The 16,918-nt window shown below is 41.8% G+C and overlaps 1 protein-coding gene across 3 annotated transcripts in view; it reads right to left on the bottom strand.

Annotated features, from left to right (window-relative positions):
- Positions 1–16,918, bottom strand: part of PRKG1 (protein kinase cGMP-dependent 1) — a 1,427,928-nt gene that overhangs the window by 37,710 nt on the left and 1,373,300 nt on the right. For all 3 annotated transcript variants that reach the window (XM_049855706.1, XM_049855705.1, XM_049855704.1), the window contains one exon: positions 14,554–14,650. In XM_049855706.1, the coding sequence (XP_049711663.1) occupies positions 14,554–14,650 (97 nt within the window). The remainder of the gene's footprint in view (positions 1–14,553; positions 14,651–16,918) is intronic.

Consider the following 16,918-nt stretch of genomic DNA (forward strand, 5'->3'; position numbering starts at 1 on the left):
AATCATTCCATCTTGTCCTTTACCATGGGAATAATTGGAGATGATAAATATAGTTATCATTGGCATATTTTGATAATAATAATGATAACAGAATAACATTGACAGCAGTTATCATGAGGCACTGTTTTGGGGCTTTAACTCATTTAATTCTTGCCACCTTGTGAGGTACATATTATTATCTTCATTTTACAGATGAGGAAACTGAGGCTCAGAAGGTTTAAATGACTAAGTGTATGTAGCTGGTAAGATGTGAATCCATAGTCTAATTTCAGAGCTCAGAGCTTTTAGCTACCATGTTACACTGTCTGATCGCTTTTTCTCTGCAGATATTTTTCCATCAGTAGAAGTAGCAAAAGATTTACAGAAGAGGGAGTGTCATGGATTGGACTATGGCCCCCCAAAAATGTGCGCATCAATTTGACTGTGTCAGGATTTCCAGTATAGTCTGGTTGTCCTCCATTTTGTGATTGTAATTTTAAGTTAAAGAGGATTAGGGTGGGACTGTAACACCCTTACTCAGGTCACATTCCTCATCCAGTGTAAAGGGAGTTTCCCTAGGGTGTGGCCTGCACAACCTTTTATCTCTCAAGAGATAAAAAGGAAAGGGAAGCAAGTAGAGAGTTGGGAACCTCATACCACGAAGAAAGCAGAGCTCAGGGCAGAGCCATCCTGTCGTTTGGGCCTGAAGTTCCTGCACTGAGATGCTCACAGACTGACGCATCACAAGGACCTTCTTCCAATGCCAACAGAGAAAGACTTTCCCTGGAGCTGACACCCTGAATTCGGACTTCTAGCCCACCAGACTGTGAGAGAATAAACTTCTCTTTGTTAAAGCCATCCACTTGTGGTATTTGTTATAGGAGCACTAGATGACTAAAGACAGTGGGTCTCTGAAGCCTGACAGAAACAGAGATGAAGAGTGGCTAATCATTGCACTCCATCTACTCTAGATTTATGTCTAATTCATTTTCTTGGGTTCTGCAATTTTTCCTTTTTTTTAAGCAGAAGTGTACATGTGGCAATGAAATAACACTTATTTGATTTTGTGGTGGTTGTACGTGGTGCTGGTTGTGCTAAAGCTCTAAATAGTTTTAGAGGCCAGCACCACAGAGAAAGCTTCTTATTAAAAAACAGTAGTTATGGACAATAACAATAGTTCTTCTAATAACTATGTGGCCTTAGGACACTTACATAAATTATTCTTAGCTTCTTTCCTGCAAAATGTGGATCAAACTCCATAGTCTCCTCCTGGGGTAGTGCTTTGCACAAAATTTTATATGTGGAGGCAATTTGAAGATTATAAAGCAGGGTCAAAATGAAATGCATGATTATTTCATTTAGTAAATTATATTAATTAATTAATTGAACTTCGTTTCTGGTAGTTTCATCTTACCAAGCATATACTGCTCGTACCATAATGCTTCAGATTATTTATCTCTCCCTCTGCTTTAGAAATGCCACCTCCTACAAGAAGTCTTCCTTCCACATGTACTGATTTCATGCTCTTTATACTCTAAATATGGGTTTACGTATTAGTTTACAAGATTGTCTCTCCCAGAAGGCTACAAGTCCCTGAAGGCAAGAGCTGTTTCCAATTAAACTTTATATTTGCCAAAAGAGAGTTTATTACATACATAACAACTGTTGTAGAAAGAATAATTCAAGAAGATAGAGATTAGGTTTTCCATATTTTTGTTCCAATACTTTATCCAAATATGGTGCCCTGGTATGAAAGGCTTTGACATTGCTGAATAAATAGATTAAACATTAAATATTTAAGGTAACCACAATGTATCATTGTCACATTAAAAGGAAGTTTGTCTTTCACTTGTAAAATTCTATTCTGAAAAGCAGGAACCACTCTGGCATGAGCAAAAACAGGGAAATTAGGGGTATGATCATACAGCAATGGGACTAATTTTCACTTGTGATGGTAAAATCAATCTCCTTATTTTACTGCTATACCTAGTAAATTAAGAGAGTTACCTAGATGTTTTATAAGAGTGCTTAGAACTTTAATGAGTAAGTCACGAAACTTGGTTCTGCCTAAATCCTCCCCCTAACTATGAATGTGTGATACCTCTCTGAAAGTATACTGCTTCCTCCTGTGTGGTCATCGCTGTCTTCATGGTGATTCAAATTGTGTGCTATGACAACAGTATGTGTAATTACAGTCAGTGTTGAGGGCAAATTCCCAATTCTGACATCACTAAATGAATGTAGAAGATGAATGGTCATAGAGAAGAGTATTTTTTATAACCAGTAGTCAATATTGGGAATCAATATTATCAGGCAGTGAATAACTGGTAAAAACTAGGATTTAAACTCGCAGGGTGCAATGGATTCTAGGGCATTAGTGATCCCAGGAAAGGCTGGTCCATATTGGATAGTGAAGACAACCAGGGCATTCTTGGTGTGTTTTGGGAAGTGCAAGATCACTCAAAAATGGTGTTCACTTCAAAGGTTAAAGACATGTGTCTCTTACCCCTAATGTACAGGCTGGTGTAATTGTAAGGGGGAGGGAGAGAGATTGTATTCGGGAGGAGGAAGAGATGGGGTGGTGACATTTCTCAATAAGATGGTCCCTACAGGTATCCCTGACTTGGTAGTTAAACGTTAAGCCAAGGACATGGTCCCTATAGAGATCCCTAACTTGATAGGGTCCTTAACTTGGTAATTAAATGATAAGCCAAGGAAATAGTCTCTACAGGGGTCCCTGACTTGACAGTTAAATGTTAACAGGGAGAGATAAGAGAAAAAGGGTACAAAACCCTAAGAAAATGACTATCGGGGCACTCAGACTCTTTCTTTATCTGAGTAGACTGCTTGATGCTCCCTAGTCAAGTGTACTTTCGTTACCAACCCTCTGCTAACTAATAAACCTCTTCTCGCTTGGCACTATTTGTCTCAGGGTTTGAATTCTTTCCTACACTGAAGACAAGAACCGAGGGAATTCTCTTTGGTAACAACTTCTGGTGCCGTGACTCAGATTGAAAACTTCCTCCTCCTTCGTCCTGAAAGTGGTGAGTCCACCTCAGAGTGCGGGCTCTTTTTTTTTCTTTCCAGCCCTGCGCGGAGGTACCCCTACTTCTGTGTGTGTGTGTTTTGTTTCTTCTAGGAAGAAGGTCTGAGACGTGCTGGAAAGATTTGTCTGTACTTGGTCTGACTATTAACAAGAATATGGTTAATAATGAGTGTCTGACTCTTCCAGACTCTGAAAAAAAGAGGCACTTCCTCCCTCCGCTTTGTGGAGGTGTCTGGGTCAAACCTGAGACATCCAGGGGCCTCACGGGGACTTGCAATTTCCCTTAATTAACAACCAGTCTCATCCAGGGACACGCACATAAGGGTTGGCCTCTCAGTGCTCCAAGCTCTCCTGACTGTCTTAGACAACTGGGAGAGAAATCGAGACACATTAGAGAAGCGCCAGCCGACTAGAGGGGTCATACCCTCTAGGAGTCCCTCTCACAAAGCAGCACATTTTTGGCCCAGGACACCTGATCCACAGCAATAGTCATGCCCAGTCAGCGAGTCTCTTTAAGAGACCAGTCACCCATCTACCTTTTGCACCTCTCAGCCCCATCCAACTTCTGGCTAACATACTTGCATCTATATCCTCCGTGTGTGCTTTGCAAAAGAGGTCAGTGCTGTATTTGTAATAGGCTAAGGGATAATTGTTCCGGTGAAGGACCTCTCTCCCTTTCCTGTTTATATTACCATTGTGAAGCTAAACACAGGTGGCCTTACCTTGATCAGCTCCTTCCGCTTTCATGTTATAAAGAATGAATAGGGACACACTGGTCTGCCTCATTGAATCAAGAATCTTAAGGTTATTCATTAGGCTAACTAAAGTTGTATCTGTTACCCCTCCTTACAAAGAATCTGAATGTCCGAGAGTATACAAAGAAGTGGGCTACAGGAGCCTACTTTATGACAGCCCTCTGCACCCTGATTCCCTCTTTCAGTGTGCAGAAACAATTCATAAAGTATACAGAGAGGGGAAGATGTGAGGAACAGGTTTGTTGGTTCTGCAGAGAAAAGGAAGGAAGGGGCTCAAAGAATAATAAGCTTATCCTCCCTTGGGTATGGACACAAGAGGGGCCCCCACAAATGCTAAATCACCTCCTACACCCAATTCCAAGGGACCCCCAGGACTATGCGGTGTGTCAGGGGGCAGGGCAATCACAGTGTCAGCTTCAATGGATAGCAAAGTTTGCCAATGAAATGAAGACTTCCAGTCAGAGGCACGAAGGACCCCCACCCTAAAATGGCTGGCGGGGTATATGATAATCAGTTTCTTGGCAGAACAATGAAAACAACAAATATTTAGGTTCATGTCCCATCAAAACCACAGATGTGAGCAAGGACCCCTAGGGCAGAGGCAGTAGGAATTTCCTAGGCAAGAAACTTCAGATGTGGGCTACATAGTAAAAAAAAAAAAAAAAAAAAAAGACTAGTTAATTCTGGAAGCCCAGGCCTGAGAAGGAACACCTTTTCAGGACAGTGATTTAACGTGGGCACAGGAGACGTTCTACCCCCTATGACTCACTCTGATCCTTTCCAGATGGGAAGCCAAAACTTGGTATCACTGTCCTTGCCTCTGGGGTGTATCCTCAAAAATTGGGACAGGTTTGGCCCTCAAACCCTGAAGAAAAAGAAATTAGTCTTCTTTTGTAACACCACATGGCCTCAATATAAATTGGGAGATGGAGAAATCTGGCTAGAACAGGTAAGTCTAAATTATTGTACCGCCCTACAGCTAGATCTGTTTTGCCGGAAACAAGACAAATGAACAGAGTTCCCTTATGTCCAGGTTTTTATGTTCTTAAGGGAAAATCCAGAACTGTGTAAAGAGTGTAAGATAGGCCCCACAGTTCTCGTCATTGTTACAAACCAAGCAATAGACAACTTAGACCCAAACTCTACCAGTCTTACAACCCCACCCTTAGATACCAAAGAAATGTCTATTCCTCCTACTCCTCCCTACTCCAATTCCTCACCCACAGCAACTTCCCCACCCTACCTGTGCCCCTAATGGACCAGTCAGGGTACAAGTTCCCTTTTCAATGCAGAACTTAGGAAAGCTAAAAACAGAGCTAGGAAGTTTCTCTGACGACCCTAACAACTGTATAGAAAAATTTAAGAACTTAACACTCACCTTTGATTTGGGTTGAAAAGACATAATGATAATCTGTAACCAAATGCTTACCCAGGAAGAAAGACTAAATCTCACCGAAGCAGCCAGACGATTTGCAGATGGGCTATATATACAAAATTAACAGGCCCACCCCACGGGCACCGCCGCAGTCCCAGGCACAGACCTGGGATGGGATTATAATACTCAAGGAGGCAGATGGGCAAGAGACTACATGTTATTGTGCCTGGTTGCGGGAATGAAAGCCTGTAGGATAAAACCCTCCAATTTCAATAAACTAGCCACCGTTGACCAAGGGGCCCAAGAAAACCCCACTGCCTTCCTAGAAAGACTAAAAGAAGCCCTCTTAAAATATACCAATTTAGATCCAGGATCACCAGAAGGAGAACTAGTCTTTAAAGATAGATTTCTAACTCAAACTGCTCCAGACATTAGGAGTAAACTCCCTTAAACAAACTGTTGAAGTTCTCTTCCTTGGTCTTCTATAACAGAGACCAGGAAGAGGAAGAAAGGGTCTGAGAAAAGGAGAAAAAAGAAGAGAAAAGGCAGGCCCTTCTCCTCTCTGCCCTACAGGGCAGGCACCACCCACTGCCGGCAGGAAGACCCAAAGAAACTCCACCCAGTCTATACGACAAATGTGGTCAAACTTGGCCACTGGAAAAGGGATTGCCCCTGGAACAAACCGCCCCAGAAGCCCTGTCCCAATTGCCAACAGCATGGCCATTGGAGGCGAGAATGCCCTGAGGGTCAAAGGACTCCCAGGCCCAATACTTCATTGGAAATGGCTTTAAGCTGATGGGACCCTGGGCTCCAAGAGACTCCAGGAGAGAACACCAAAAGCATCAACATCGGTGCAGAGGAGCCGAGGGTTACCCTAGATGTAGCAGGAAGGTCAGTAACTTTTCTTTTGAACATGGAAGCTTCCTTTTCGGTACTAACCTCCTATCAGGGACCCCTTTCTTCTAACAAAAGCACGGTTCAGGGAGTAGAAGGGAACCCACAGTAAATATTTTACTCCATCATTACACTGTCTGTGGGGTGCAACAAGCTTCTCACACCAATTTTTAATCCTCCCAGAATGTCCTGTCTCACTTCTAGGGAGGGACATAGTAAGTAAGGTAAAAACTTGAGTGATCTTCTCACCAGAAGATCTAACTCTTAACCAAATAATGACCTTACAAATTAACCAAAATAGAACTGGCATAGATATAGATGAACAGCAAGAGCTAAACCCTCAGGTATGGGCTACTGCGCTACCAGGATGGGCACATAATGCCACCCTAGTAATGGTAAGGTTAAAGGACCCCAACAAATTTCCAAGTAAAAAACAATATGCCATTAACTTAGAAGCTAAGCAGAGACTGCAAAACATAATTACTACCTTTTTAAAACATGGAATATTAATTCCCTGCAACTCCCCTTGCAATACCGCCATTCTCCCTGTCAAAAAGAAAGAATGGAAATATAGGCTAGTACAAGACCTTAGGATCATTAATGAGGCTGTAATTCCTCTCCACCCTGTGGTTTCTAACCCTTATACCATCTCGGGAGAAATACCGCCTAACACCCAATGGTTTTCTGTTTTAGACTTGAAGGATGCATTTTTTTTGTATCCCTTTAGACCCGGCTTGCCAGTTTCTTTTTGCCTTCAAATAGTCTGACCCTGCTGTTCACAAACAACAGTTAACATGGACAGCCTTACTGCAAGGGTTCAGGGACAGCCCCACCTTTTTGGCCAAGCTTTGGCACAGGATTTGGAAGACCTAACACTTGAGGGGGGCGGACAAGTTGCTCAATATGTAGATCACCTGCTCATCTGGTCCCCCACAGAACAACTGGGATGCCAACATGTTATTCAAACTCTAAATCACCTGGCAGAAAAGAGGTACAAAGTTTCAAAGGAAAAGGCCCAACTTTTACAACAAGAAGTAGAATATCCAGGACTAAGGCTGGCCCCAGGAGAAAAACGATTAGGTCCTCAATGAGTTTTAGCCATAGCAAACATCCCCGAGCCCACCACCATGAAACAGCTCAGATCCTTCTTAGGTTTAACTGGCTTTTGCAGGCTATGGATTCTCGGATATAGTGAAAAGCCAGGCCACTATATAACGCCCTCAAAATAAACAACCAACAGGAAACTAATGAATTAATGTGGACCGAAGAGCAGAAACATGCCTTTGAAAACCTGAAAAAGGCCCTCCTACAAGCTCCTGCCTTGGGATTACCCAACTCAGAAAAACTCTTCCAACTATATGTAACAGAGAGAAAAGGAGCAGCCCTAGGTGTCCTCACCCAAACCTTAGGGCACGATAAGAGACCAATAGGATACCTATCTAAAGAACTTGATATAATAGCTCAAGGGTGGCCTCACTGTCTCCGCGTGATGGCAGCCACCACTGCTCTTGTAGAGGGAGCTCTAAAATTAAACCTAAGACAGAAAATTGATTTATATACTTCACACCAAATCAGCCCTGTGTTAAACAACAAGGGCCCTTAGTGGCTAACAAATACCAGAATTTTTTTAAGATACCAAGTAGTTTTAATAGAAAATCCACAAGTTGCAGTAAAAGAATGCCCCATTCTAAATCCTGCTTCCTTGTTACCACCCCCAATCCTAAGGACCCAAACATCCACAACTGCTGTAAAGTCATTAGTCAGATAAGGAAGACCGAAGAAGAGTTGACACCTTTGAATTGTGGTGTTGGCGAAGAATATTGACTATACTGTGGAGTGCCAAAAGAACGAACAAATCTGTCTTGGAAGAAGTACAACCAGAATGCTCCTTAGAGGCAAGGATGGCGAGACTGTGTCTTACATACTTTGGACATGTTATCAGGAGGGATCAGTCCCTGGAGAAGGACATCATGCTTGGTAAAGTACAGGGTCAGCAGAAAAGAGGAAGACCCTCAACGAGATGGATTGACATAGTGGCTGCAACAGTGGGCTCAAGCATAACAACAGTTGTAAGGATGGCACAGGACCAGGCACTGTTTCGTTCTGTTGTGCATAGGGTCACTATGAGCTGGAACCAACTCGGTGGCACCTAACAACAACAATAACATACCAGTCGACAAGATCTTACTGATCAACCTCTCATAAACCCTGATGAGGAATGGTTTACTGATGGCAGCAGTTTTGTCAAAGAAGGGAAATGACACTCAGGGTATGTGATTGTATCTCTACACCAGGTAGTAGAGGCTAAATCTTTACCCACGGGAACCTCAGCACAGTTGGCGGAACTAATTACATTTGCCGGGGCCCTCGAGCTGGGAAATAAAAAGAAGGTGAACATTTACACGGATTCTAAGTATGCCTTCCTTATGCTACATGCCCATGCAGCTTTATGGAAAGAAAACAGGTATCTAAACGCTAAGAATAGTCCCATAAAATATGGGCCCCATATTTTACGGCTCCTGGAGGGAGTCCACCTGCCTCTACAAGTAGCTGTAATACATTGTAAAGGACACCAAAAAGGAGAGAGTAAAACAGCCCTAGGTAACCAACTAGCTGATCAGGCAGCAAAGACAACTGCAGTATCTAAAGACCCGGTAATTGCTGCCCCACTTCCTTCAGCCAGCTTAAAATGCCTTACACCACAGTACAGCAAAGAAGAAAACCAGTGGGCTGAGAAAAACAGGTATTCCCAAGATAAAGATGGGTGGTATCAAAGAGAAGGAGTCATTCATCTGCCCCAAAATATTCAATGGAAAGTCCTAAAGGGTCTACGTGATTCATGCCACCTTGGCCAAAACAACTCAGCTTTGCTCCCACCCGTTTTCAGGTAAAGGGCTTCAGAAAACTATTAAACAAATTATCCAAGGGTGTCCGCTTTGTGCAATAAACACCCCTCAAGGTGCCCGCCTGCCACCTGTGCTAGGAAAACCTGTCCAACGAACTGGGTCATAACCAGAAGATTGGCAATTAGACTTCACCCAGATGACAAAATGCCCAGGCTACAAATATTTATTAGTCTTCATAGACACCTTCATAGGATGGGTAGAGACATTTCCCACAAGAACAGAATGAGTCCAAGAAGTTGTAAATAAACTATTAGAAGAAATCATCCCAAGGTATAGACTTCCTAGGTCTCTACAGAATGATAATGGCCCAGCATTCATTTCAACCATAAGTCAAAAGGTAAGTACAGCACTTGGAATCAAGTGGAACTTACACTCAGCCTGGAGGCCTCAATCCTCAGGAAAGGTAGAAAGAGCAAATCAAACACTAAAAAGAATTTTAGCCAAGCTGGGCCAGGAAACCCACCAAAATTAGATCCAGTCCCTCCCTATAGCATTGCTGTGCATGAGGATAAGCCCTACTTCTCATTTAAAGCTTAGTCCCTTTGAAATCCTGTATAGCAGACCACTCCTTAGAACAGATCTGGTCCTAGATGAGGAAACCAACCAACTACTACAATTTGTAACTTTTCTGGCAAGTTTCCAGCAAGCTATTCAAGGGCTAGGAGTACCAAAATCTCCAATATACAGCTCAGTCCCTTTATATGAGCTGGGAACTTTTGTCCTAATCAAAACTTGGAAGGATGGGTCCCCAACATCCCAACTTGCTCCAGCATGGAAGGGACCGTATACTGTTATGCTTTCTACCCCTACAGCTGTGAAGGTGCCTGGAATTTCTAGCTGGATACATCATTCCAGGGTGAAACCCTACCACACTAAAGATACATGTGAAGAAACCCCGAGCCAACATCAGAAGTGGACGAGTGAACCCATAGAAGACTTGAAGTATCTGTTCAAAAGAAAACAAGACAATAACAACAGATAAGTCAAAACGCATTGTCTTCTTTTCCGTGCCATAACACTTTCACTTGCCCAACTAATACAGGCCAAGCCTATCTCCTGCATTATTAAACCATTACAGCGAGTCATAAAGGCGCTTACACATACCAAATACAACCAGTCCTGCTGGATTTGTCTACAGGCTTGGGAACAGTCTGTAGAAAGCTGGCCTGTCTCTTGGCAGGTCTGGGCTCAAATGTGAGGCTTTCTTCACTATATCCTCTCCACCGGAGCACAGGGGGTGTTCAAAAGTTACAATAACCAAACTGTACACTCTATCACTGGGGCCATGTACCAATGAGTACAAATAAGAGGGGAGCAAAACCTGTTGTGCATTTACTCACTGGGTCTCCAAAGATATTCATATCAGGTAGGATCTCTAAACTGCTCCTGTTGCAATGTAACCGTCATGATAACACACAACCTCAGAAACCTAACTACATCTTTTCCTGATCCTCCGCCCTCATCCAGCTGGTTAACCTTCCCTCCCGATACCTCTTCAGACACACAGTTAGACTACACTGGAGGGTTTTGCCAGGGGAGACCACCAGGTTCCGATCATTTGGCCCTTCTGGCCACTTCCATGTGGAAATCCGGCAGCAATGGAAATAATTGCACCTTGGTACGTGAAATTGCCAAAGAAAAGGTTTTCATAGAACCCATCCACAGAATGATCTGGGAAAACCTAAAAAACAATGCCACCCATAACATTACCCCCTGCTTTAGTCCACTAACAGTGGCTGCCCTACCTGCTACGTACATTTGGAAATATACCTCTACCTTCAAAAAACCAACTCCATACAATTACACCTCATCAGGTGTATGCCATGTCTCAGGTTGTCTTCCAGTATCTTCAGGCCTATATTATGTACGTGGAACTGCAGTTTATATATGCCTACCCACAAATTGGATGGGATTATGCACTGTAGGATATGTCCTCCCTCCTGTGTCTTTAGCTGAAGCGGCTGCTCCTTTCCCTTCACCTTTAAGCACCACTCATAAGGTGGCAAAAAGAGTAGGGTCCCTAATTCCCATATTAATAGGACTTAGCAGTCTTATCAGAATGGCCAGCCTTGCAGCCAGAACCACCAGGGTGCTAGGAACTGTTCAGGTCTATGCAAATCTCACACTTGAACTAGCCCAGCTCAATACCCAGGTAGCAACCTCTATAGCTACTCTATAAATCCAAATAAATTCTTTGGCAGCTGTAGTGCTTCAAAATCGAAGAGGATTAGACACGTTGGCAGCTAGCCATGGGGGTATATGTGCCGTGCTAGGTGAACAATGCTGTTTTTGGGTGAAACAAACTGGCCAAGTCCAAGAATATATCCACCGCTTTATAGATAAGGCCAGGCAACTCCAAACACAAGCCGAGCAAGGGTGGAACTCTTGGTCATCCGTCTGGTCATGGGGATCCTGGCTAATCCCGTCCTTGGCCCTTTTTCTTTTACTGTTTGGACCCTGCCTCCTTAAAATACTAATTCATTTTGTATCCTGCAAATTACAAAAGTTTCAATTACAAATGGCTATAATTCAGATATCATCAAATAATGCAAGCCCTGAAAGCCCTTTGGATCAAGCTGCCCAACACTTCCATCCTCGGCTCCTGAAGTCAAGCAAACCCCCCATTAGGGAACAAGTGCCTCTCCTAGGGCCAGCTCTACACCCCAATGACAGCAAGAAGAAGCTACAGAAGGCAGACCACCCCCTTCAACAACCCCAAAGATTTGGGAGAATGGTACTTGAGGGGGGAAAGATGTAAGGAAGCGGGGGAGAGCTTGCACTCGGGAGGAGGAAGAGACCGGGGGTAGTGGCATTCCTCATGGTCCCTACAGGGGTCCCTGACTTAGTAGTTAAACAATAAGCCAAGGGAATGGTCCCTATAGGGGTTCCTAACTTGATAGAGTCCCTAACTTAGTAATTAAATGATAAGCCAAGGAAATAGTCTCTACAGGGGTCCCTGACTTGGCTGTTAAACATTAAGCCAAGGAAATGATCTTTACAGGGGTTCCTGACTTGACAGTTAAAAGTTAACAGGGAGAGATAAGAGAAAAAGGGTATAAAACCCTAAGAAAATGACTATCGAAGCACTCAGACTCTTCCTCTGAGTAGCCTGCTTGACGCTCCCTAGTCAAGTGTAATTTCGCTCTTAACCCTCTGCTAGCTTATCCTCTGCTTGCTTGCCACTATTTGTCTCAGTGTTTGAATTCTTTCCTACACCAAAGACAAGAACTGAGGCAATTCACTCTGGTAACATAATGACCATTACGATTTTATTATTTATCTATGTACCTAAACTTTTTGCATACTGGGCTATATTTTGCACCTAAATTAGTTCTTGGGATTATGGTTTTTTAAGTCTATAAACATGTGTATATAAGAGTAAAATGTAATATCCATAAAAAGAAAACTAGGCTAAACTATCTGGTATCTCTTCTGGGATGGAGATTATATATAAATATTTATATACTCAAACACACACACATGCAGAAATACAGATATACACACACATTTTGTCTCTCTTAGCTGCATTACCTTTTATATGCCCATATTAAACCTTCCTTAATTTTGTGACTAGTTGTTTTTATTTCCTCATACATTTTTTGAGAGAAATCTCTAAAAGTTTTTCACTATCAGCTTCACATTTAATTGTTCGGCTTGAAGTCCCCCAGGCCACTACAGGTCCCCAAATGTAGTTTCAGTGTCTGTGAGCTATTTCCAATATTTCAAATAAATTCAGATATGACATAAAATATCTCAATGATAACTTATGGGTTCCCAATTTGAAGTTCTCAGACCTCTAGGAGTCCACAAAGGTTGTAAAGTTTTTTTTTTTTTGGTCACAGGAAATAGCAATTTTATTACACATAGTTGTTAAAAGATAGTATTTACGAAACTATAAAAATAAAAAATTAGTCCCAAAATCAATCCCTGGGGAATTCTGTACCTTATACTGCTTCTTTCAGAGAGAGGTTTAACACAAACAATGATACAAGTAAATACAACAAACAATAAACCCCTCGTGGCCGGGGGCTTTAGTCTCCGCCCTGCCTGTATGTAGCAACACCCCTAGTACAAAGCTGTTAATGAATGTATAATACTCTTAATAAATCCTCATTAGCTATACAGACAATTACAACCTGACATGTTCAAGCTAATGTTCCTGAAAAATAAATCTAAGGCTGAATTAATTTGTAGGATTAAGAGAAGCAAGTTATCTCCTAGGTCCTTTGTTGATTTTTAGTACTGTAACTGAGAAAGACAGCTACAGACTTTTAAGTCAGAAGTAGTATTACTGTGGTACTCCTAACCAATGTTAAGGGAAGCATAACACAAAATTCAATGAAACACATCATGGCTCTGAACTCTTCTTGCCTGATGTTTAAGTAAATAACATCTTCCTGCCTGCCAAAGTCAGATATCCCAACTGAAGCACAAATGGACTAAAATCAAAAATAGCGCAGGGCCAATCTGCTTTTATGGAAGGGGATTTCTCCAGTCCCCTGATGGCAACAGTAACTGTTTACTACACTGTACACAGTCTCAGGGAGTTCCTAACATACTGTACTGGTGTCTGATAGCAGGGACTCCTCCCTGTTCGGCAGAGGGGTGGAAACTCATCTGCATTTTCAAATAGCATTTCTAGCCACATGGGGTTGGAATGCAGCCAGCTCAGTCGCCAGAATACATTCTTCTCATATTTTTGTTGCAATGTCAGTTTTTACATTTACATTTCAAACAAAGGCACAACGAGTATGCCGTTCATCTTGTTTGTATCCTATTCATGCAATGTGTTTAATGCATCAGCTGGTACAAACGTGTCATCATCTTAATCAACACTTAATTGTATATATTAAAAGTATATGTGAAATAAGCTGTATAAAATATGTGAACCATTAGCACTATAATCTAAATATGTGCTTGCAACTTTAGGATCACAGCACTACTACACGATGACTATTTACTTCATTTTTTTTTTAAGCAGTGCTAAGGATCTTAAAACGTACCGCATTTGTATAGGACTCCCATTTCCTTTCAAAAAACCAAGCCAATATTGACCCTATAGGATGGAGTAGAACTGCCCCATAGGGTTTCCAAAGAGTGGCTGGTGAATTCCAACTGTCAATCTTTTTGCTTAGCAGCCTGAGTGCTTAACCATTGAGCCACCAGGGCTCCCCATTTCCCTTTACAGGTAGTTAAATTTACAGGTAAATAATTATAATTGTAGATAGGGGGCAAAATTAAGTCAGTGTGAGATACTCAGAACTAAGGAAGTAAATACAAAATTATAAAGAAGCAGCTGGATAAAAAGTGCTTTATGATTCTCTAAGTAAATGTGTTTACCTTTCATTTAATGTGAGGAGGTTTTCTAAAACGTAATTTGGTGTTGGCTGTATTTTTAGTTTATTGGCTGCATAAACGAGCCCACTTTAACTGTTGCAAACTGTGGCATGCTGATATGAAAGTATTTGGTACTGATTTCATAGCCATAGTAATCAATTATGAGAGAGAAGAAAAAAGAGGGTAATGTTAATCCAGGTGGGAAAAAAATGAAAAAAAGGAAGACAGGCTTTCAAAAGCAGTAAAAGAACAATCACCTACCAGTTCTACTCGTCCGAAACCTCCAACTCCAAGGGTGTCGATGATGTTGAAATCAGACAGCTTCAGGTTGGCGAAGAAAGCAGCTTCAGCTTCATATCTGGATTTTTTGATGCGAAAAAATGGAAATTTCTTAGAGGTGCAAACACGAGTACCACGTACAACTGTACCGGAATGACATGACTGGGAAAGAGGGTTTACCTGCTGACATTCCATCTTGATTTTAGAGTCTTTGTTTTCTTACACTCATATTTTTTTGGTCCCAGTTGTGCAGAATAACATGTACTTGCACTTTAAAAAAAAAAAGTATTCTCAAAGTAGAAAAATACAAAGTACCCACTGCATGCCAGTTATGTGGCTGATAAATCCAGTTACCAAATCCAAGTTACATCTTGGCATTTTTCTACGAGTCTTCTTGTGAGCACAGATTGTTTGAGTTGTTCTTTTTGGGTTTTGCTTTGGGTTTTTTGGTTTGGTTTGATTTGGTTTCTGCTGTTCCGATTTTGGATGACAGTTTCTCATTAGTTTCCCTTATCCACAGGCTGGCAGTAGTTCCTAAAAATATTTATTAAAAGTGGCCAGATCGCCGAGGTCTCTGGAGCGAAATCCCAGCCATGTTTTACGAAAACAGATCCGAAAAGCTGAGGGCTGGTGTGGAAATGTCTGAAATGGATGATTTCGGAAGCATATTCGCATTCCTAAAAAGTGTCTTGCCTTCACTTATGTTTACCCACTGACTTGTAGCCAGAACCCTTAGCTAGTAATCCAGGGTCTTTATCTTTGCAAGTTTCTTTTATGAGTGGCGTGGAGAAGCATGGACTACATGCAAATCTGACACATGCAAGTGGCCGAAATAAGCTTCTCCTGATGAGACAAGTGAATATGAGCTGCTTAAAATATCTCCTTGTTAAAGGCCCTTACTATTTTTAGAAGGGGCAGGAAGGCACAAAGATGAAGATGAGCCTCCCACTCACTGAAGTCAGGTCAGAGAGTAATCCAGCTGTCTCAGAAATAAAGTATTTGAATAGCTATGTGTAACCCATGACCTTCAGCCAGGCAATACCTGATTCGGTACTCTACTATAGATAGAAATGATGAACACTCTTGAGGTAATGATACTAACCCAGCTTGTTTATGTCATTTTTTGAGTAGAAACCCGCAGGCATGTTTGGCTTTAAGCAGTGTAACCTTGTACTTATTCCATCATAATCGAACAGATTTAGACTCCCCACTTGAGGAAAATAAGACACAGCTTTCTCTTTTTTTCTAGGTGAGTTTTTAACATTCTCGAACTTATAAACACTGTCCTAGTTTTAACAAGTCAATCTTCGGCAGACTCATGAGAGGGTAAAAAAAGAAAAAAAATACTGTTTTTTATTATTGGCTGATGATGTGAAATTGACTCCTTGGAATAAAATTCTATAAACAAGGCTACTGGTTGATCCTAACGAAGTTTATGGACTTCACTACACAACCAAGAGATCGAAGTGGAAATTCCAGAGCTGGTTTGCTAGACTGGGACATGAGCAGCCAATGTGCATTTCTAGCACCCCAACGGACTCACTACTTCAGGAAAACTAAAGCTCCATCCCACTTAGAGGGCTGAGGGGCAGAGCTTAGGCGAACAGGTGCTTAAAAATGACATCTGTTGGTATCAGACCCTGTGATCATTTGTATGTGGTCAAGCATTTCCTGACAGCCTAGGCAATCAAATCCTTAATGAGATGGCTGTTGAATAATAACCTGTGTGTTTGCTAGATTGGGACACATTGGAATTTAGAAATTTCAGGTGCAAAGAGGGCAAACTATTTCAGACCACTTTGATACCATCTTAAAAATTTAAAGTAGGGTGTTACTACTTGTAGGCCTTGAAGACACCCCAGAATTCCTGCTCGGGGCTTGTAGAATTAAAGCACTTCTAAACCAGTGATTCTCAGCCCTTTGTTACACATCAGAAGCTCCAGAGAATCTTCTAAACACTTAATTTGGGTCCCACCACAAACCAAGTGAATCAGAAATTTCTGGAGATGATACTCAAGTGTCTGCACTTTTTTAATATTCCCCCAAGTGATTCTCATGCTCAGTAAGGGTTGAGGACTACAGCTCCAAGCCTTCTCAAAGCTTCAAGAGCTTCCAGAAATCATGTAAGAATTTCGAGGTGGATAAAAATGGGACAGAAAGATCAGTAGTTTCCAGAGTCAGAGGCTTCTGCTCCTCTGGTCTATAGCCATTGGGATGAACGATCATTCTGTAATGGCTAACACAGCTAAAATATAGCAACCTTGCTAAAAGGGGGCAGATTTAGAACGCCAAAAAAAAAAAAACCTATTTCACGTATTTTAATGAAAAGATACTGGTAACCTTGCAA

Source organism: Elephas maximus, chromosome 16, assembly GCF_024166365.1.
Source record: "Elephas maximus indicus isolate mEleMax1 chromosome 16, mEleMax1 primary haplotype, whole genome shotgun sequence".
NCBI lineage: Eukaryota > Metazoa > Chordata > Mammalia > Proboscidea > Elephantidae > Elephas > Elephas maximus.